Source organism: Arvicola amphibius, chromosome 3 (assembly GCF_903992535.2).
Source record: "Arvicola amphibius chromosome 3, mArvAmp1.2, whole genome shotgun sequence".
Classification (NCBI taxonomy): Eukaryota; Metazoa; Chordata; class Mammalia; order Rodentia; family Cricetidae; genus Arvicola; species Arvicola amphibius.
Genome location: NC_052049.1, coordinates 141,141,083 through 141,156,245, shown reverse-complemented (window position 1 = coordinate 141,156,245; position 15,163 = coordinate 141,141,083). Strand labels below are relative to the sequence as shown.

The window sequence follows — 15,163 nt, the reverse complement described above, 5'->3', positions numbered from 1 at the left end:
CCTGTCTCAAAACAAACAAACAAATGAACAATACTCCTCCCACCCGCAAAACCAAACAAGACAAAAATCAACCAACCAGACAATGTTGGCAAATGCTTCCTTTAAAACATTTACAGAATGACACTAAATGGTCAAAAAGAGCAGCTGTGTGCACCTGGAAGCTGCCTAAGGGAAAACAATAAATGAAGAGGTACTTAAGTTACTAGAAACATCTGAACTTCAGTAAACAACTATTAGGACTCTATTATTCTTGCTGGAGACTGCTACCATGACCCCATCTCACTTTGTCTGAACAGTAATGCTACAAAATGAGGCTGCCTGTGTCTAAATGAAGCAGGAAGTAGGGTTAGATGTACCTCCAGGAAGGTTAACTCCAGGATCAAGTAACTGAAAACACTCCTTGGACTGCCCTAGACAGTTCCTTAGTTGTACAATAGAAAAAAAAAAATCTGACTGGCTAGAAAACAAAACCCAGTAAGAGACTACTCCAAAGATACACATATGCACTAAGAAAACAAGATTTCCCAAGGTGACCTTTGGAATACCACAAACCACTTAAAAGCTCAAGCATATGGACTGCATCTCAAGCAGATGGCTATAAAGATTATAGACTAGATCATGTGTAGTAAATATAATGTTACATAAGCAGAGATGCTAATCATCCATGCCAGTCAAAGAAGGATCTAATCCCTTCAGGGAACCCCTTCATTTCCTTTTTGTAACTAAAAGCCACTTTAAGCACAGGCGCTTTTGAACCATGTGCTTTCGGGAGCCCATTGCCTTGTGGAGTGTACTTGGCTTTCATTGTCACTCAATCAATGGCCTTCACTACTGCTTTTCTGTGTTTTGCTCAATTCTTCTAGACACAAAGAACTGAACATTGCATCATGAAAGATCCCAAGACCTGTCATCTTGAACTTACAATCCTCCTGCTTCAGATCCTGAGTTCCTAGATTTAGAAATTTAAAAAAAAATTGTTTTTATTTTATTTGCACTGGTGTTCTGCTTGCATGTATGTCATGTGAGGGTGTCAGATCTTGGGGTTACAGACAGTTGTGAGCTGACATGTGGGTGCTGGGACTTGAACCCAGATCCTCTGCAAGAGTAGTCAGTGCTCTTACCACTGAACCATTTCTCCAGCCCTGGTTTAAAAAATTATTATTCTGTAATTGCAAAAATAAAAAATAAATATTTAAAAAGTTAACATTTTCCATCACTTGAACAAAATTCTCTAATGCTCTACTGGATTAATGAATAGTCTAACTAGCTTTTCTATTTCCATCCTATTTCCCTTATGTATAGATAAACACACACACACAAACACAATTTTTTGTGGGGGTTGTTATTTTGAGATAGGGTCTTTCGGTGTAGCCTGGCTACCCTGGAACTTGTAATGTGGACCAGGCTGGCTTTGAACTCTCAGAATTCTTCCTGTCTTTGCCTCCTGAGTTCTGGGATTAAAGGTATGTGCCACCATGCTCGACTCAGCAATATTTTTGAAAAGTCTGAGCACTCTGTTCTACTAAGTTTTTTACTTGGCTTTCAATGAGTGTAGGATGCATGCATCTTTCCTGTCATAGCTAAGCACACCAGACATAAACTATTCCTTCCTACCTTTCCCTTCCTTCCATGAGTTTTAACTCACTGAAATCCTTATTATTTTTCAAATATTAAAAACTCATTCTTAATTTTGAATGTGTGTTCCCTCTGTCTACTATGTGTTGCTGGCAGGTCATTACAAGACTTTGATTTTTTTTGTTTTTGTTTATTGTGTGTGTGCACATGCATGTCACAGCATGTTTACAGAGGTCAGAGGATAAATTTGTGGAGCTCTTTCTCTTTTTATTTGGGTTCTGGAGATGGAACTCAGTTGATAGCCTACTGCCAGTGCTTCTTTATCCACTGAGCCATCTTGCCAGACCAGGTCTGCTCAGCTATTATGACCTCAAAGAGGCCTTTCCTGACCACCTACTTAAGTTTACTCTAGTCACCATCATTTGCCTTAATGTACCCTTTTCAAATTTTATGATGGCACTTATCAATATCTAATATTTCAAGCTCATTTGTTTGTTTAATACAAAATCTTTTCTTCTTATTTAGTATTTAATTGATGTTACTCATCTTATTTTGTCCATGTTGAGAAAACATGGAAAATCTTCCAAAGTACGTATGCCTTATGGCATACATATAACAATCTAAGATTATCCGTTATTTTATTTGTAAAAAGGAAGCAAGAACCTATTTCAGAGAATTATTTTAAGACAATGACAAGAAGCAGAGGGGTAAAAGAAGGAAGCCAGGGAGGAAAACAGGAAGTGAAAAATACAGGTAAAAACACCCCTACAAAGCCATCCTTCAGCCATTAAATTAGAAATGTACAGAACTTATGAAATTTCCCCCATGAACAACTGTTATTCATTTGTCTATGCTAACAATAACAGAAAACACTAGAAAGCTATCATATACCTATCACAACACCAGATACCTCAAACCAACCAACCAAACCCCACAAAATGTGGGTAGAAGAAGGATAATTCATAATTTAACAGTGCAAAGCTGTAGGATGCTCATAAGCATAGGGAGTGGTAGTACTGTCATCCCAGCTGGTGCTTGTGTATGAGCGTCTGTGTATGAATAAGTGTATGTGTGTGTGTGTGAGAGAGGGTGTGGGGGGGAGAAAGATGGTGTGTATGGAGAGAGAGAGAGAGAGAGAGAGAGAGAGAGAGAGAGAGAGAGAGAGAGAGAGAGTGAGTATGTATGTCCCACTAAGTAGTCTAGGCTGTTTTTCAAACTTGTAGTCACTTTGACTTCACCTCTATGACTGCTGGGATTACATGCAAAGATGGCCTGGTTTTCCCCCATACATTTAAAAGACCTAAGGAGGGCTAGAGAGATGGCTCAGCAGTCATGAGCTCTTGAAATATCCATATCAGGAGGCTCACAATCCCCTGCAACTTCAGTGCTAGAGAACCCGACAGCTTCTTCTGGTCTGCAGGTAACTGCACACATGTACAGACACTCACACATATATAAATAAAAATAAAATCTTTTCAAGATGCAAGGAACTACCAATTTAAAACTATTATTGTAGCTTAAAAATCTTAAAAACTGTAATCTAAAGATGAAAAAAAAACTCACAAAAACAAACTCACCAAGAATATTAAAAGTTTTTTTTTTTTTTTTTTTTTTTTGGTTTTTTCGAGACAGGGTTTCCCTGTAGTTTCTAGAGCCTGTCCTGTCCTGGAACTAGCTCTTGTACACCAGGCTGGCCTCGAACTCAGAGATCCGCCTGCCTCTGCCTCCCGAGTGCTGGGATTAAAGGCTTGCGCCACCACCGCCCGGCTAAAAGTTTTTAAGTACTTATAATTATAACCTAAATTTACATTATCTTTGTAGCTGAATTCCAAAACATTAGCCACCAAAACAATGACGACAAACGTTATCTAATAAATCAATCCAAACATTTAAAAATGTTTTCTTTAAATAATTAATTACACAGTATTAAGAATTTTAAAAACGACTCATTTAAATTAAATGTTTAAGTAATCTTTTAGTAAAGATCAATAAGATTCAAAACCACAATTTCTCCCAATTGTGATTTTTGGGATTGACGAGATACATACAAGAAAATAGATAGTTGATAATGAACATACCCAGAGGGTTGTAAATGTAAAATTTTATTCACTCAACTTAGTGGTATTTAGAATCAATTATTAGTTTAAGTATGGCAGGATGTTAGGCATTACACTTACCAAAATGCAGTCCACTTTAGATTGTACAGTTTTGCTAAAAAGAAAAAGAAGGTTAGAGTTAATAAAGAATAGAGCATTATTAAATATAAGAATTCTTCTTAAACAGAAACAATAATTATATATACTAAGGAAAAACTGAAGCATCTTATTAAGTATTCTATTTTGTTATAATACCCATTAAAGTATAAATTAAAGCAAATTATGCAAAAACATTTAGATACTTTACACAGTCCTAAAAGATACCATAAACTAAATTACCTTTCACAAAAAGTCTAAGAGCCACTTAGATGCAACAAAACCTAGTTATGGAGCAGAGGAGATGACCCAACAGTTCTGAGCACTTTTATTTTTTGTTTTTTCAAGACAGGTTATCTCTGTGTGTGGCCTTGGCTGTCCTGGGACTTACTCTGTAGACCAGGCCTGTCTCTGCCTCCCTAATGCTGGGATTAAAGGTGTGCATCACCACTACCTAGCTTGGTTATGAGCATTTGCTACTCTTGCAGAGGACCCAGTTTTTGTTCCTAGCACCCACATGAAGGCTCACAACTACCTATAAATCCAGTTCTGAGCATGCATGTGGTACACATACATACATACTCAGATATAATCAAATACTCACACAATATAAATTAAAAAATCTTTTAAAAATCCAGTTATTTGATATATGATATAGATTATAAAGTGAAAATCAGTATTAAAATTTCATTTCAGTTAATATACATAGCATCAGAATCGTGTACTTATATCCATATTTCAATTCTGTAAAACAATGATTGGAAATAACATCAAGGCATGTTTAGCTGTAAAGCTCAGAATGACTGAAAGAGTAACAAGTACCTCTAGGTAGGTAGGATTAAAATTCTCTTTGAATAACCCTACAAAAGATTTTTTGTTTGTTTTGTTTCTTGACACAGGGTTTCTCTGTATAGTCCTGGCAGTGCTGGAACTCGCTCTAAAGAACAGGCTTTAAAAAAACCAGGCTTGCTTCAAACTCAAGAGATGCACCTTCCTCTGTCTCCCAAGTGCTGGGACTAAAGGTGTGTGCCACCACTGTGCAGCTACTTACCCCTCTCCCTCTCCCTCTCCCTCTCTCTCTCTCACACACACACACTTAAACTTATCATTACAGTGGCTATAAGTTGGTATACCTTTTAACTGATATTTTTCTTCAGCAATGCTGTGTGTGTTCTTCAGTTACCTACTGAACATGAGATTTTTCCTTTTAAATTGTTCCCATCCTTTGTTTATTTTTATGTGGATCTGGCTATTATATGTTTGTGTGTGTACATGTACATATGCGTTTGCTCATGTAGAGACCAAAGAACCACCTCAGTTGTCACACTACCTCCTTTGAGGCAGTGTCTTGTTGCCCTGGGGCTTAACAATAGAATCAGAATAGTCTGACTGGCCCCAAGGATCCTCCTGACTCTTTCCCAGTGCTGGGATTGTAGACACACACCACGGAATCCAGCATTTTAAAGTGATTTCTGGGGCCTTAACTCAGGTCTTCATGTTTGAGAGAAAAATACTTTATCAACTGAGCTAAATCTCTGGCTCAGGTCGGACTAATGATACTAAATTACGAGAAGTCATATATCTTAGATACCAACTCCTTACATACAGCTGACTTTGCTAATTAATAGCACCTGTGTCTGGTCAAAGTTTTTTTTTTTTTTTTTTTTTTTTTTGGAGACAGGGTTTCCCTGTAGTTTCTAGAGCCTGTCCTGGAACTAGCTCTTTTAGACCAGGCTGGCCTCGAACTCAGAGATCCGCCTGCCTCTGAAAGTTAAAATTTTTAATCCAATGTATTAACTTTCTCTCTCTCTGTCTCTTTCATTCTTTTTTTTGAGACAGGGTTTTTCTATGTAGCTTTGGAGCCTATATACCAGTCTGGCCTCGAACTCAAAGAGATCTGCCTGCATCTGCCTCCTGAGTGCTGGGATTAAAGGCATACGTGACATAAAGGCAGACTGCCTGGCTAACCTTCTCTTTATGATGCATTTTGTCTTAAGAACTTCTATCTAAGGTTAGAGAGATGGTTTAACAGTTAAGAAATGCTTATTGTTATTCCAGAGATCTGAGTTTGGTTTCCAGCACCCATACTGAGCAGTTTATTATAGCCATTAACTTCAATTCCAAGGAATCTGGTACCCTCTTCTGGCCTACGTGGGCATGCACAAAAATATGGCATATTCATATTCCTCTCTCCCTCCCTCCCCCCTCCCTCCCCCCCCCCACACTTTTTAAAAGTAAATCTTAAGAAGAAAAAAAGGCCGGGCGGTGGTGGCGCATGCTTTTAATCCCAGCACTCAGGAGGCAGAGGCAGAAGGATCTCTTTGAGTTCAATGCCAGACTGGTCTACAGAGTGAGTTCCAGGACAAGCTCCAAAGCTACACAAAAATCCTGACTCAAAAAATGACAACCCCCTCAAAGAAGAAAGAGACCCTATACAGCTAAGTGTATACATTTTATTTTGAAAATTCTGACATCTTTTAAAATCTCAATCCCTACTTGGGATGTTTGTGTATGGTATGTGTAATATACATATTTTTCTCTCCCAATTTGATTGTTCCCTAATCCGTTATGTCAAGTTTTCATGTAATCTTCAATCTGTTCTTGAATTTTATCTTGTTTTTACTAATCTTATTGTTTAACCCTGAGTAGTACCATTTTCAATATATTATGTCTAGCTATTATTGACTCTCCTTGTCCATTTTCAATATGACCAATGATTCATGTACATTCACTTTTCCAGATGAATTTTATAATATTTTTGTATATGTATTTAATTAATCAAGTAATTGATACAGGGTCTCCTTACATAACCCTAAACCTTGTCTGGCACAGAACTTATTATGTATACTATGTATACTAGGCTGGCCTCAAACTCGAAAATCTGTCTGTCTCTGCTTTCCAGTGTTGGGAGGTGTACATTACTATGCCAGGTTCATTTATCCACTTTTTTTTCAAATTCCACAGTTCTCCTAAGAATTACATCAAATGATACTGACAGAGATTGAACTGCAGTTGGAGGAGCAGATTAATTCCATAACAACTCAGAAATGACATACTGATAATATTTCTTATCACATATTCTAGCTGACTTTTGATAGGGGCAAATTATTGGTTTTCTAGGCTGACCTTTATCCCCACTAGTCTTTCAGTACTCTTACTAGTTTTAATGGAATTAGATTCTTTTGCAGATAAATATTTCATGAATAATTAACAATATTTTGATAATTTTCAGTATTTATATTTCTTTCCTAATTATTCTAGTTAAAACTCTCCAATACAATGATGAAGAAGGATAGTGACAGCAGATATCTGTTTCATTTCCATATTAAAGAGCTTTCTTCTAAATTTTTTGAAATTATGAATAATGCTGGCTTATGAAGTAACCAACCACTTTTTAAAATTGGATTTAAGGCCCACTCCATGATATAGAGCCCACGTAAAAACACCACTAACGGGGTCAAGAACATGAGACTGGATAGGTATGAGCCTAGGAGAAAACTTCATACTGTGAATAGGGAAAGGAACTTAAGAAATAAAATGCTCCTAACGGCATATTGCTATACCCATGGATTAGTGCCTTGTTCAACCTGTATCAGAGTAGCTTCTTCTTGCAGTGGATAAGAATTAACACAGATACCCATAATTAGACAATGCACAGAGAGTGAGAGAGACTTTGGAGCACTCAGTCCTAAATGGGATGTCTTCATTAAATCCCTCCCCTAGGGCTCGGGGATCTGTGCAAAAGAAGAGGCAGAACAATTATAAGAGCCAGAGGTGATGGATGACTCCAAATATAATAGGACTGATGCACACATGATTCAGAGAATGTGGCAGAATGCACAGGGCCTGCGCAGATAGGTTCAAGTCAGATGGAGTCCCAGTACTGAGAGGAAGGAGTGGACAGAGGATATTACCTCTAACCAAAAAGTTATTGCAACTGATAGCCACCAGCAAAGGGAAAAATTAGTTTTTGCCAATGGATTGTCACTGGGTATATTAACTACACTCCAGTGCAGGCCCTGGTGTTCAGAAGCAGTTGGCCAACACAAAACAGACCTAATGGTATTTTTGTAAACTTGATTTGTTTTGACTTTTTTTTTTCTTCATCTTACTGGTCTTTTGCTTGTTTCTTTTGATGGTGCAGGCCACAGTAATATAGACCTTTAATTCTAGAACTGGGGAGATGGAGGCTGAAGGATCAGCACTGGAAAGTTGAGGCTACAAATCCTCATTTTTTAAGGTGATTTGGGAGGCTGGAGAGATGGTTAAATAGTTGAGTGCTTGCTATGCACCAGAATTCAGATTCTAGCACTAACATAAAAATCTAGGTATGACCCTGCACAAGCATGAGGACCTATGTAAAAAGGTGTGGTGGTGTGCTTGTAATCCTGATGCTGAAAAGGGGAGACAGGTGGATCTCGGGGACTCTACTCTGCCCAGTCAGCCTAGTCTAATCAAAGAGTCCAAGGTTGGTGAGAGACCTTGTCTCAAAAACAACCAACCAGCTAATCCTCCAGGCTGAGCTCTAGCTTCTGAATGTGCAAGAGTACCTGCACGCATGCCTATCCTAGAGTTCAGAGAAAAAGCAGCTCATAGTAACCAAATCTTGAATGATCCGAGTATCAAAAATAGCAAATAACATCTTTTTTTTGTTTGTTTTGTTTTTCAAGACAGGGTTTCTCTGTAGCTTTGGAGCCTGTCCTGGAACTAGCTCTTGTAGACCAGGCTGGCCTCGAACTCAGAGATCCGCCTGCCTCTGCCTCCCGAGTGCTGGGATTAAAGGCATGCGCCACCACCGCCCGGCTGCAAATAACATCTTTAAAGCCTGGTCTACAAGAGCTAGTTCCAGGACAGGCTCCAAAGCCACAGAGAAACCCTGTCTCGAAAAACCAAAAAAAAAAAAAAAAAAAAAAATTATTGCCAGGCGGTGGAGGCACACACATTTAATCCCAATTCTTAGGAGGCAGAAACAGGTGGATCTCTGGGAGTTCGAGGCCAGACTAGTCTAGAGAGCTAGTTCCAGGACAATTAGGGCTGTTACACAGAGAAACCCTGTCTCAAACAAACAAACAAACAAACAAACAAAAAATAAAAAAGAATGCAAACAAGCTCAAGTATGTAAAGAGTAGTCATGATAAATGTGTACATGGAGGTAGTTTAATTGAAAAAATTTAAGGTATAAAAATAAAAAATAAATTGATATTCTAGAACATAAAAAATGTAATAAAAAACTCATTGGATGACTTTACAGGACAACAAATAGTAAAAGGATCACAAATGGAAACCTGGTAGATCTTACTGAACCTAAAGGAAAAATTTTTAAAAAAGAAGACTTGAAAGAGTGCATAACCCCTGAATTTACAACACAAAACCAGGCAGTTGAGACAAAATACATAATAAATAAAGGGTCAGATTTTTTAAATAAACTTTGACAAACAAAATCTCACAGATTCCAAGAAGCCTGAAAACCCTCAGCCATACAATTATACATTCATCTCAGCACAGAAGGATGAAAACAAATGAAAAGCATTCCATGAAAGCTGCCAGAGAAAAGCAATACTACATGCAATAAAAAAGAGGTGGGAATGAGGACTGTCTTCAGCACAGTCAACATATTTGTAAAGAAATCAAGGATATTTAGAGAACTAGAAGAATCCTTTAACATATACTGATGTTAAAGGATTAACATCATAAACTGAACACATCTGTATAGAAATAACACACCTCATACTATAGGATAATTAAAGCTAGATAAAAATTAAAAATAGCCAGGCAGTGGTGGTGTATGCCTTTAATGCTAACACTCAGGAGGCAGAGGCTGGTGGATCTCTTTGAGTTCTAGGCCAGCCTGGTCTAGAGAGAGTACCAGGAAAGCCCTAACTGTTACACAGAGAAACCCTGTCTCAAACAAACAAACAAATATAAAAATAAAAGCTGAAACTATAATGTATTTTGAAAAAAACTATAGGAAATGACTACAATTTCAAAGACAGAAAAACTTTTCATGGGATGTAGGAGTACTAACTGTTGAAAGAGAAATGAATTATAAACCAACGGTGCTGTTATACATCTTTAATGTCGGCACTCAAGAGGTGAAGGCAGGAAGATTAGAAATTCAAGATCATTTTCCAGCTACGTAGTGAGTTCAGGACCAGCCTAGGCTACATGAGGCTTTGGATGCTGTAAAAATGAAAAGCAAGCTCTATGTGTTGAAAGTATCAATTAAGAGAATATGTGCGAGGCCGGACAGTGGTTGTGCACACCTCTAATGCCAGCACTTGGGAGGCAGAGGCAGGTGGATCTCACTAAGTTTGAGGTCAGTAGGGTCTACAAAGTGAGTCCCAGGACAACCAGGACTGTTACACAGAGAAACCCTGTCTTGATAAATGTGTGTGTACGCGCGTGCGTGTGCGTGCGGGCGTGCATGATCGTGTGTGTGATGGGGGAAGGGAGACGGGGGGGGGGGAAGGAGAGAGAGATAAAGAGGGGAGGAGGAGGAAGAGAAGGGAGGGAGGGAGAGGGAGACTGAAAGAGAGTGAGAGAGACTATGTGTGGGTGGACAGATGGCTCAGAGGTTAAGAGCACCGACTGCTCTTCTAGAGGTCCAGAGTTCAATTTTCCCAGCAACCACATAACTCACATTCATCTGTAATGGGATCTGGTGCCCTCTTCTGGCAGGCCTGTATGTAGACAGGACACTGCATACATAATAAATAAATCTTAAAAAAAAAAAAAGGAGCCGGGCGGTGGTGGCTTAAACCTTTAATCCCAGCACTCGGAAGGCAGAGGCAGATGGATCTCTAAGTTTGAGGCCAGCCTGGTCTACAGAGCTAGTCCCAGGAAAGATTCCAAAGCCACACAGAGAAACCTTGTCTGAAAAAAAAAATACAAAAAAAGAAGGAAAAAAAGAATATGTACAATACCTATCTGACAAAAGATGTCCAGAATATATAAAGAACTCCTGTAGCTCAAAAGTAAAGACAATTAACCCAATTAATAAATATATTAACAACAGGAATAGAAATTTCATAAAAAATTATATATAGATGTTCAATAAATACATAAAACGATGGTCCACATAATTAGGCATTCAGAAAAGGAGGGAGATATAATGATATATTAACAGCATACCATCATAATATAAAAAATTAAAAACACTAAGGGCTGGCAAGACAGTTAAGAGGGTAAGGAGGACACTTGTCGCTTAACCTGTGACCCATATTTAATCCTGGAATCTACAAGGTGGAGGGCAAAAAGTTACTTCACAAAATTGTCTTCTGATCTCTCCACCATACATACTTGGGCACATACGCATACAGACACATGCAAACATATATCTCACACAGAGTATAAATCAATGTAACGAAAACCAAAAACAAAGTAAAAACTGAAAAAACAGTATTTTGGTAGGATATGGAACATTCAACATTCATACATTTCTAGTGGGAATGTAAACACCGAAACCACTTCAGTGGAACTGAAGAGATGGTTAAGATCACTGGCTACTTTTCCAAAAGACCTGGGTTCAATTCCCAGCACCCATATGGTGGCTCACAATTATCTGTAACTCTGGTTTCAGGGGCTCCGATCCAATGGCCTCCTGGACTAGATACTGAACAATTTGTGTGTGTGTGTGTGTGTATGCACGTGCCTTAAGTCTCAATCTGAGAATTTCACTCATTTCTTTCAATGCAAACAGAATTTCAAGTCAATAATGATAGTTCAAAGTATCAGTAGATACCTACGAACATTAAATGCATCATGATAATACTCGGTATGTTTATTCACACATATTCATATATGTCACACTTCTTGAAGTAAAAAAAAATCCTCAACTAATCTTATCTTGAAAAACCATGACATATATAACAACTGTGCTGGCTAGTTTTATGTCAACTTGACACAAGCTATACTCATCTAAAAGGAGAGAAACGAGGGAAAAACTCTATTGGGAAAATGCTTCCATAAGATCGGACTTTATGAAAGTCTGGAGCACATTTTATTAATTAGTGATTGATGGGGAAAGGTGCAGTCCATTGTGAGTGATGGCACCTTGGGCTGGTGATCCTGGGTTCTATAAGAAAGCCAGGTGGTGCATACCTTTAATCCCACCACTTGGGAGGCAGAGGCAGACCGATCTATGAGTTCAAAGCCAACATGGTTTACATAGTAAGTTTCTGGACAGCCAGGGCTACGTAGAGAAACCTTTCTTCAAAAAACCAAAACGCAAAAGCTAAGTAAGTTTTGGGGACAAGTCAATAAGCACACATCAGCTCCTGCCTCTAGGTTCTTGTCCTGTTTGAGTTCCTGTCTTGACTTCCTTTGCTGATGAACAGTAGAAGCTTAAGTCAAATAACTATCCACTCCCCCAAACTGCTTTTGACCATGGTGTTTCATTCCAGCATTAGTAACCCTACCTAGGCCAATAACAATAACGTAGGAAAGAAATAAACCACTGCTTTTTAACAACAACAACAACAACAACAAAAATCTGATTCTGTAGCTACTTAAGAATCAGTTCGAGACCAGCCTGGTCTACAAGAGCTAGCTCCAGGACAGGCTCCAAAGCCACAGAGAAACTCTGTCTCGAAAAACCAAAAAAAAAAAAAAAAAAGAATGTAACACTAGAATCCAGCTGTTGCTCAGGCTTCAATAGCTGCAGCAGCCCATCTCCTCTGAGAGATAATGACAGGCTTCTTCTGGGAGACTATGACTCTCTAGCTAACAGACCTCTAAGTGCCAGGATCTTTCACTTGGGGAAGTGAGTTTACATTAAAGATGGCCACATATCCTACTTCTAACACCTTCCCTGACTTCTGCATGAGAATCAGAGAGCCAGGCTGCAGGCTTGTGCTGTAAAATCATCCCCATCCTCAGAAAGATGTCAGAAACTCCCACTTCAGCCATAGAGGCCCTAGTTTCCTCTCTTAATAGCCCTTGTCATGCTGCTGTCTATCTGTTCATGGCACTAATAACTCTTCTAATAAATTCCATACCAAAAAATGTTTCAGTGTCCATCTAGAACACCAGTCTGAGATCTTTCACTAGCTATACGTATTTTACTTACACGAACCATTTATTTCCTTCTGAGACAACATTATCCTATAGAGTTTTTCATAAAGATTAAACAAGATGACATGTTATATTACAAATATGTAATAGAGGCATATTAAATGCCATTTGATACCACTTAATGTAAGAAAAAGTACACTGAGTTTGAATACAACTTTAAAATTTCATTGACTGTTAGATAAAATAAATTTTAATTGAATAAAAGAAAACACTATACTTAGGTATGACTCCTGTATCCCTAATCTCTCCAAGACCTTTATTATAAAGGGGTGTTGAATTTTGTCAAATGCTTTTCAGCATCTAATGAAATGATCATATGGTTTTTTTTTCTTTCAGTTTATTTATATGATGGATTACATTGACTGATTTTTGTATGTTGAACCAGCCCTGCATCTCTGGGATGAAGCCTACTTGATCATAATGGATAATTTTTCTAATGTGTTCTTGGATTCGGTTTGCCAGTATTTTATTGAGAATTTTTGCATTGATGTTCATGAGTGAGATTGGCCTGTAATTCTCTTTCTTGGTTGAGTCTATGTGTGGTTTTGGTATCAGGGTAACTGTAGCTTCATAAAAGGAATTTGGCAGACTCTTCTGTTTCTATATTGTGAAATACATTAAGAAGTATAGGTATTAAGTCTTCTTGGAAGTGCTGGTAGAATTCTGCAATGAAACCATCTGGTCCTGGGCTTTTTTTGGTAGGGAGGTTTTTGATAACAGCTTCTAATTCTTCGCGATTAACAGGTCTATTTAGATTGCTCACCTGGTCCTGGTTTAACTTTGGTATATGGTACTTATCTAAAAAAATGTCCACTTCTTTTACATTTTCAAATTTTGTGGCATACAGGCTTTTGTAGTAAGATCTAATGATTCTCTGAATTTCCTCTGTGTCTGTGGTTATGTCCCCCTTTTCATTTCTGATCTTATTAATTTGCATGTTCTCTCTCTGCCATTTGATTAGTTTGGATAGGGGTATGTCAATCTTGTTGATTTTCTCTAAGAGCCAGCTTTTTGTTTCATTGATTCTTTGGATTGTTTTCTGTGTTTCTATTTTGTTGATTTCAGCCCTAAGTTTGATTATTTCCAGTCTTCTACTCCTCCTAGGTGAGTCTGCTTCTTTTTTTTTTCTCTAGAACTTTCACCTGTGCTGTTAAGTCTCTAATGTGTGCTTTCTCCGTTTTCTCTAAGTGGGCACTTAGTGCTATGAACTTTCCTCTTAGCATTGCTTTCATAGTGTCCCATAGGTTGAGTATGTCTTTATTTTCATTAAATTCAAGAAAGACTTTAATTTCTTTCTTTATTTCTTCATTGACCCAGGTGTGGTTCAGTAGTTGACTGTTCAGTTTCCATGAGTTTGTAGGCTTTCTGGGGGTAGTATTGTTGTTGAATTCTAACTTGGACAGCTGAGGAGAGGAAGCCTGAAATGGCCCAATCCTATAGCCATACTGATGAATATCTTGCATATCACCGTAGAACCTTCATCTGGCAGTAGATGGAGCTAGAGACAGAGACCCACACTGGAGCACCAGACTGAGCTCCCAAGGTCCAAATGAGGAGCAGAAGAAGAGAGAACATGAGCAAGGAAGTCAGGACCGCGAGGGGGTGCACCCACCCACTGAGACGGTGGGGCTGATCTAATGGGAGCTCACCAAGGCCAGCTGGACTGGGACTGAAAAAGCATGGGATAAAACTGGACTCTCTGAACACGGCAGACAATGAGGGCTGCTGAGAAGCCAAGGACAATGGCACTGGGTTTTGATCCTACTGCATGTACTGGCTTTGTGGGAGCCTAGCCTGTTTGGATGCTCACCTTCCTAGACCTGGATGGAAGGGGGAGGACCTTGGACTTCCCACAGGGCAGGGAACCCTGACTGCTCTTCGGACTGGAGAGGGAGGGGGAGGGGAGGGGAAGGGGAGGGAGAGGGAAAAGGGAGGCAGGGAGGAGGCGGAAATTTTTTAATAATAAAAATAATTAAAAAATAAAATAAAAAAGAAAACACTACATAAAACTAAATCTAGTCTAATCTTTTTATTTTCAGTTATTGAAAGAGACTCAAAACAATAGAATGGGGCTGGTGAGATCGCTATGATGATCTGAGTTCAGTCCTGGCAAGCAGTAGCAAAAGGAAAAAAATGGATTCTGGAGATCAATCTCTGACATGCATGCTATGACATGTATGTATACTTACATACATTTCATAAATACATACAATAAATTCATTTAAAAGCAAAATGACAATAAAAGAAAAAATAACAAAAAACAAGAAAGAAGAAAAAAAGCAAAAATGACTTATGCAAGGTCACACATTTATTTTTATTTGCTA

At 38.5% G+C, this 15,163-nt stretch overlaps 1 protein-coding gene across 3 annotated transcripts in view; it reads right to left on the bottom strand.

Annotated features, from left to right (window-relative positions):
- Window positions 1–15,163, bottom strand: part of Rfx7 (regulatory factor X7) — a 96,324-nt gene that overhangs the window by 39,325 nt on the left and 41,836 nt on the right. For all 3 annotated transcript variants that reach the window (XM_038321432.2, XM_038321431.2, XM_038321430.2), the window contains one exon: window positions 3,753–3,786. Coding sequence is in view for 2 of the 3 variants with exons in the window: in XM_038321431.2 (XP_038177359.1) it covers window positions 3,753–3,786 (34 nt within the window). In the remaining variant the exon portion in view is untranslated. The remainder of the gene's footprint in view (window positions 1–3,752; window positions 3,787–15,163) is intronic.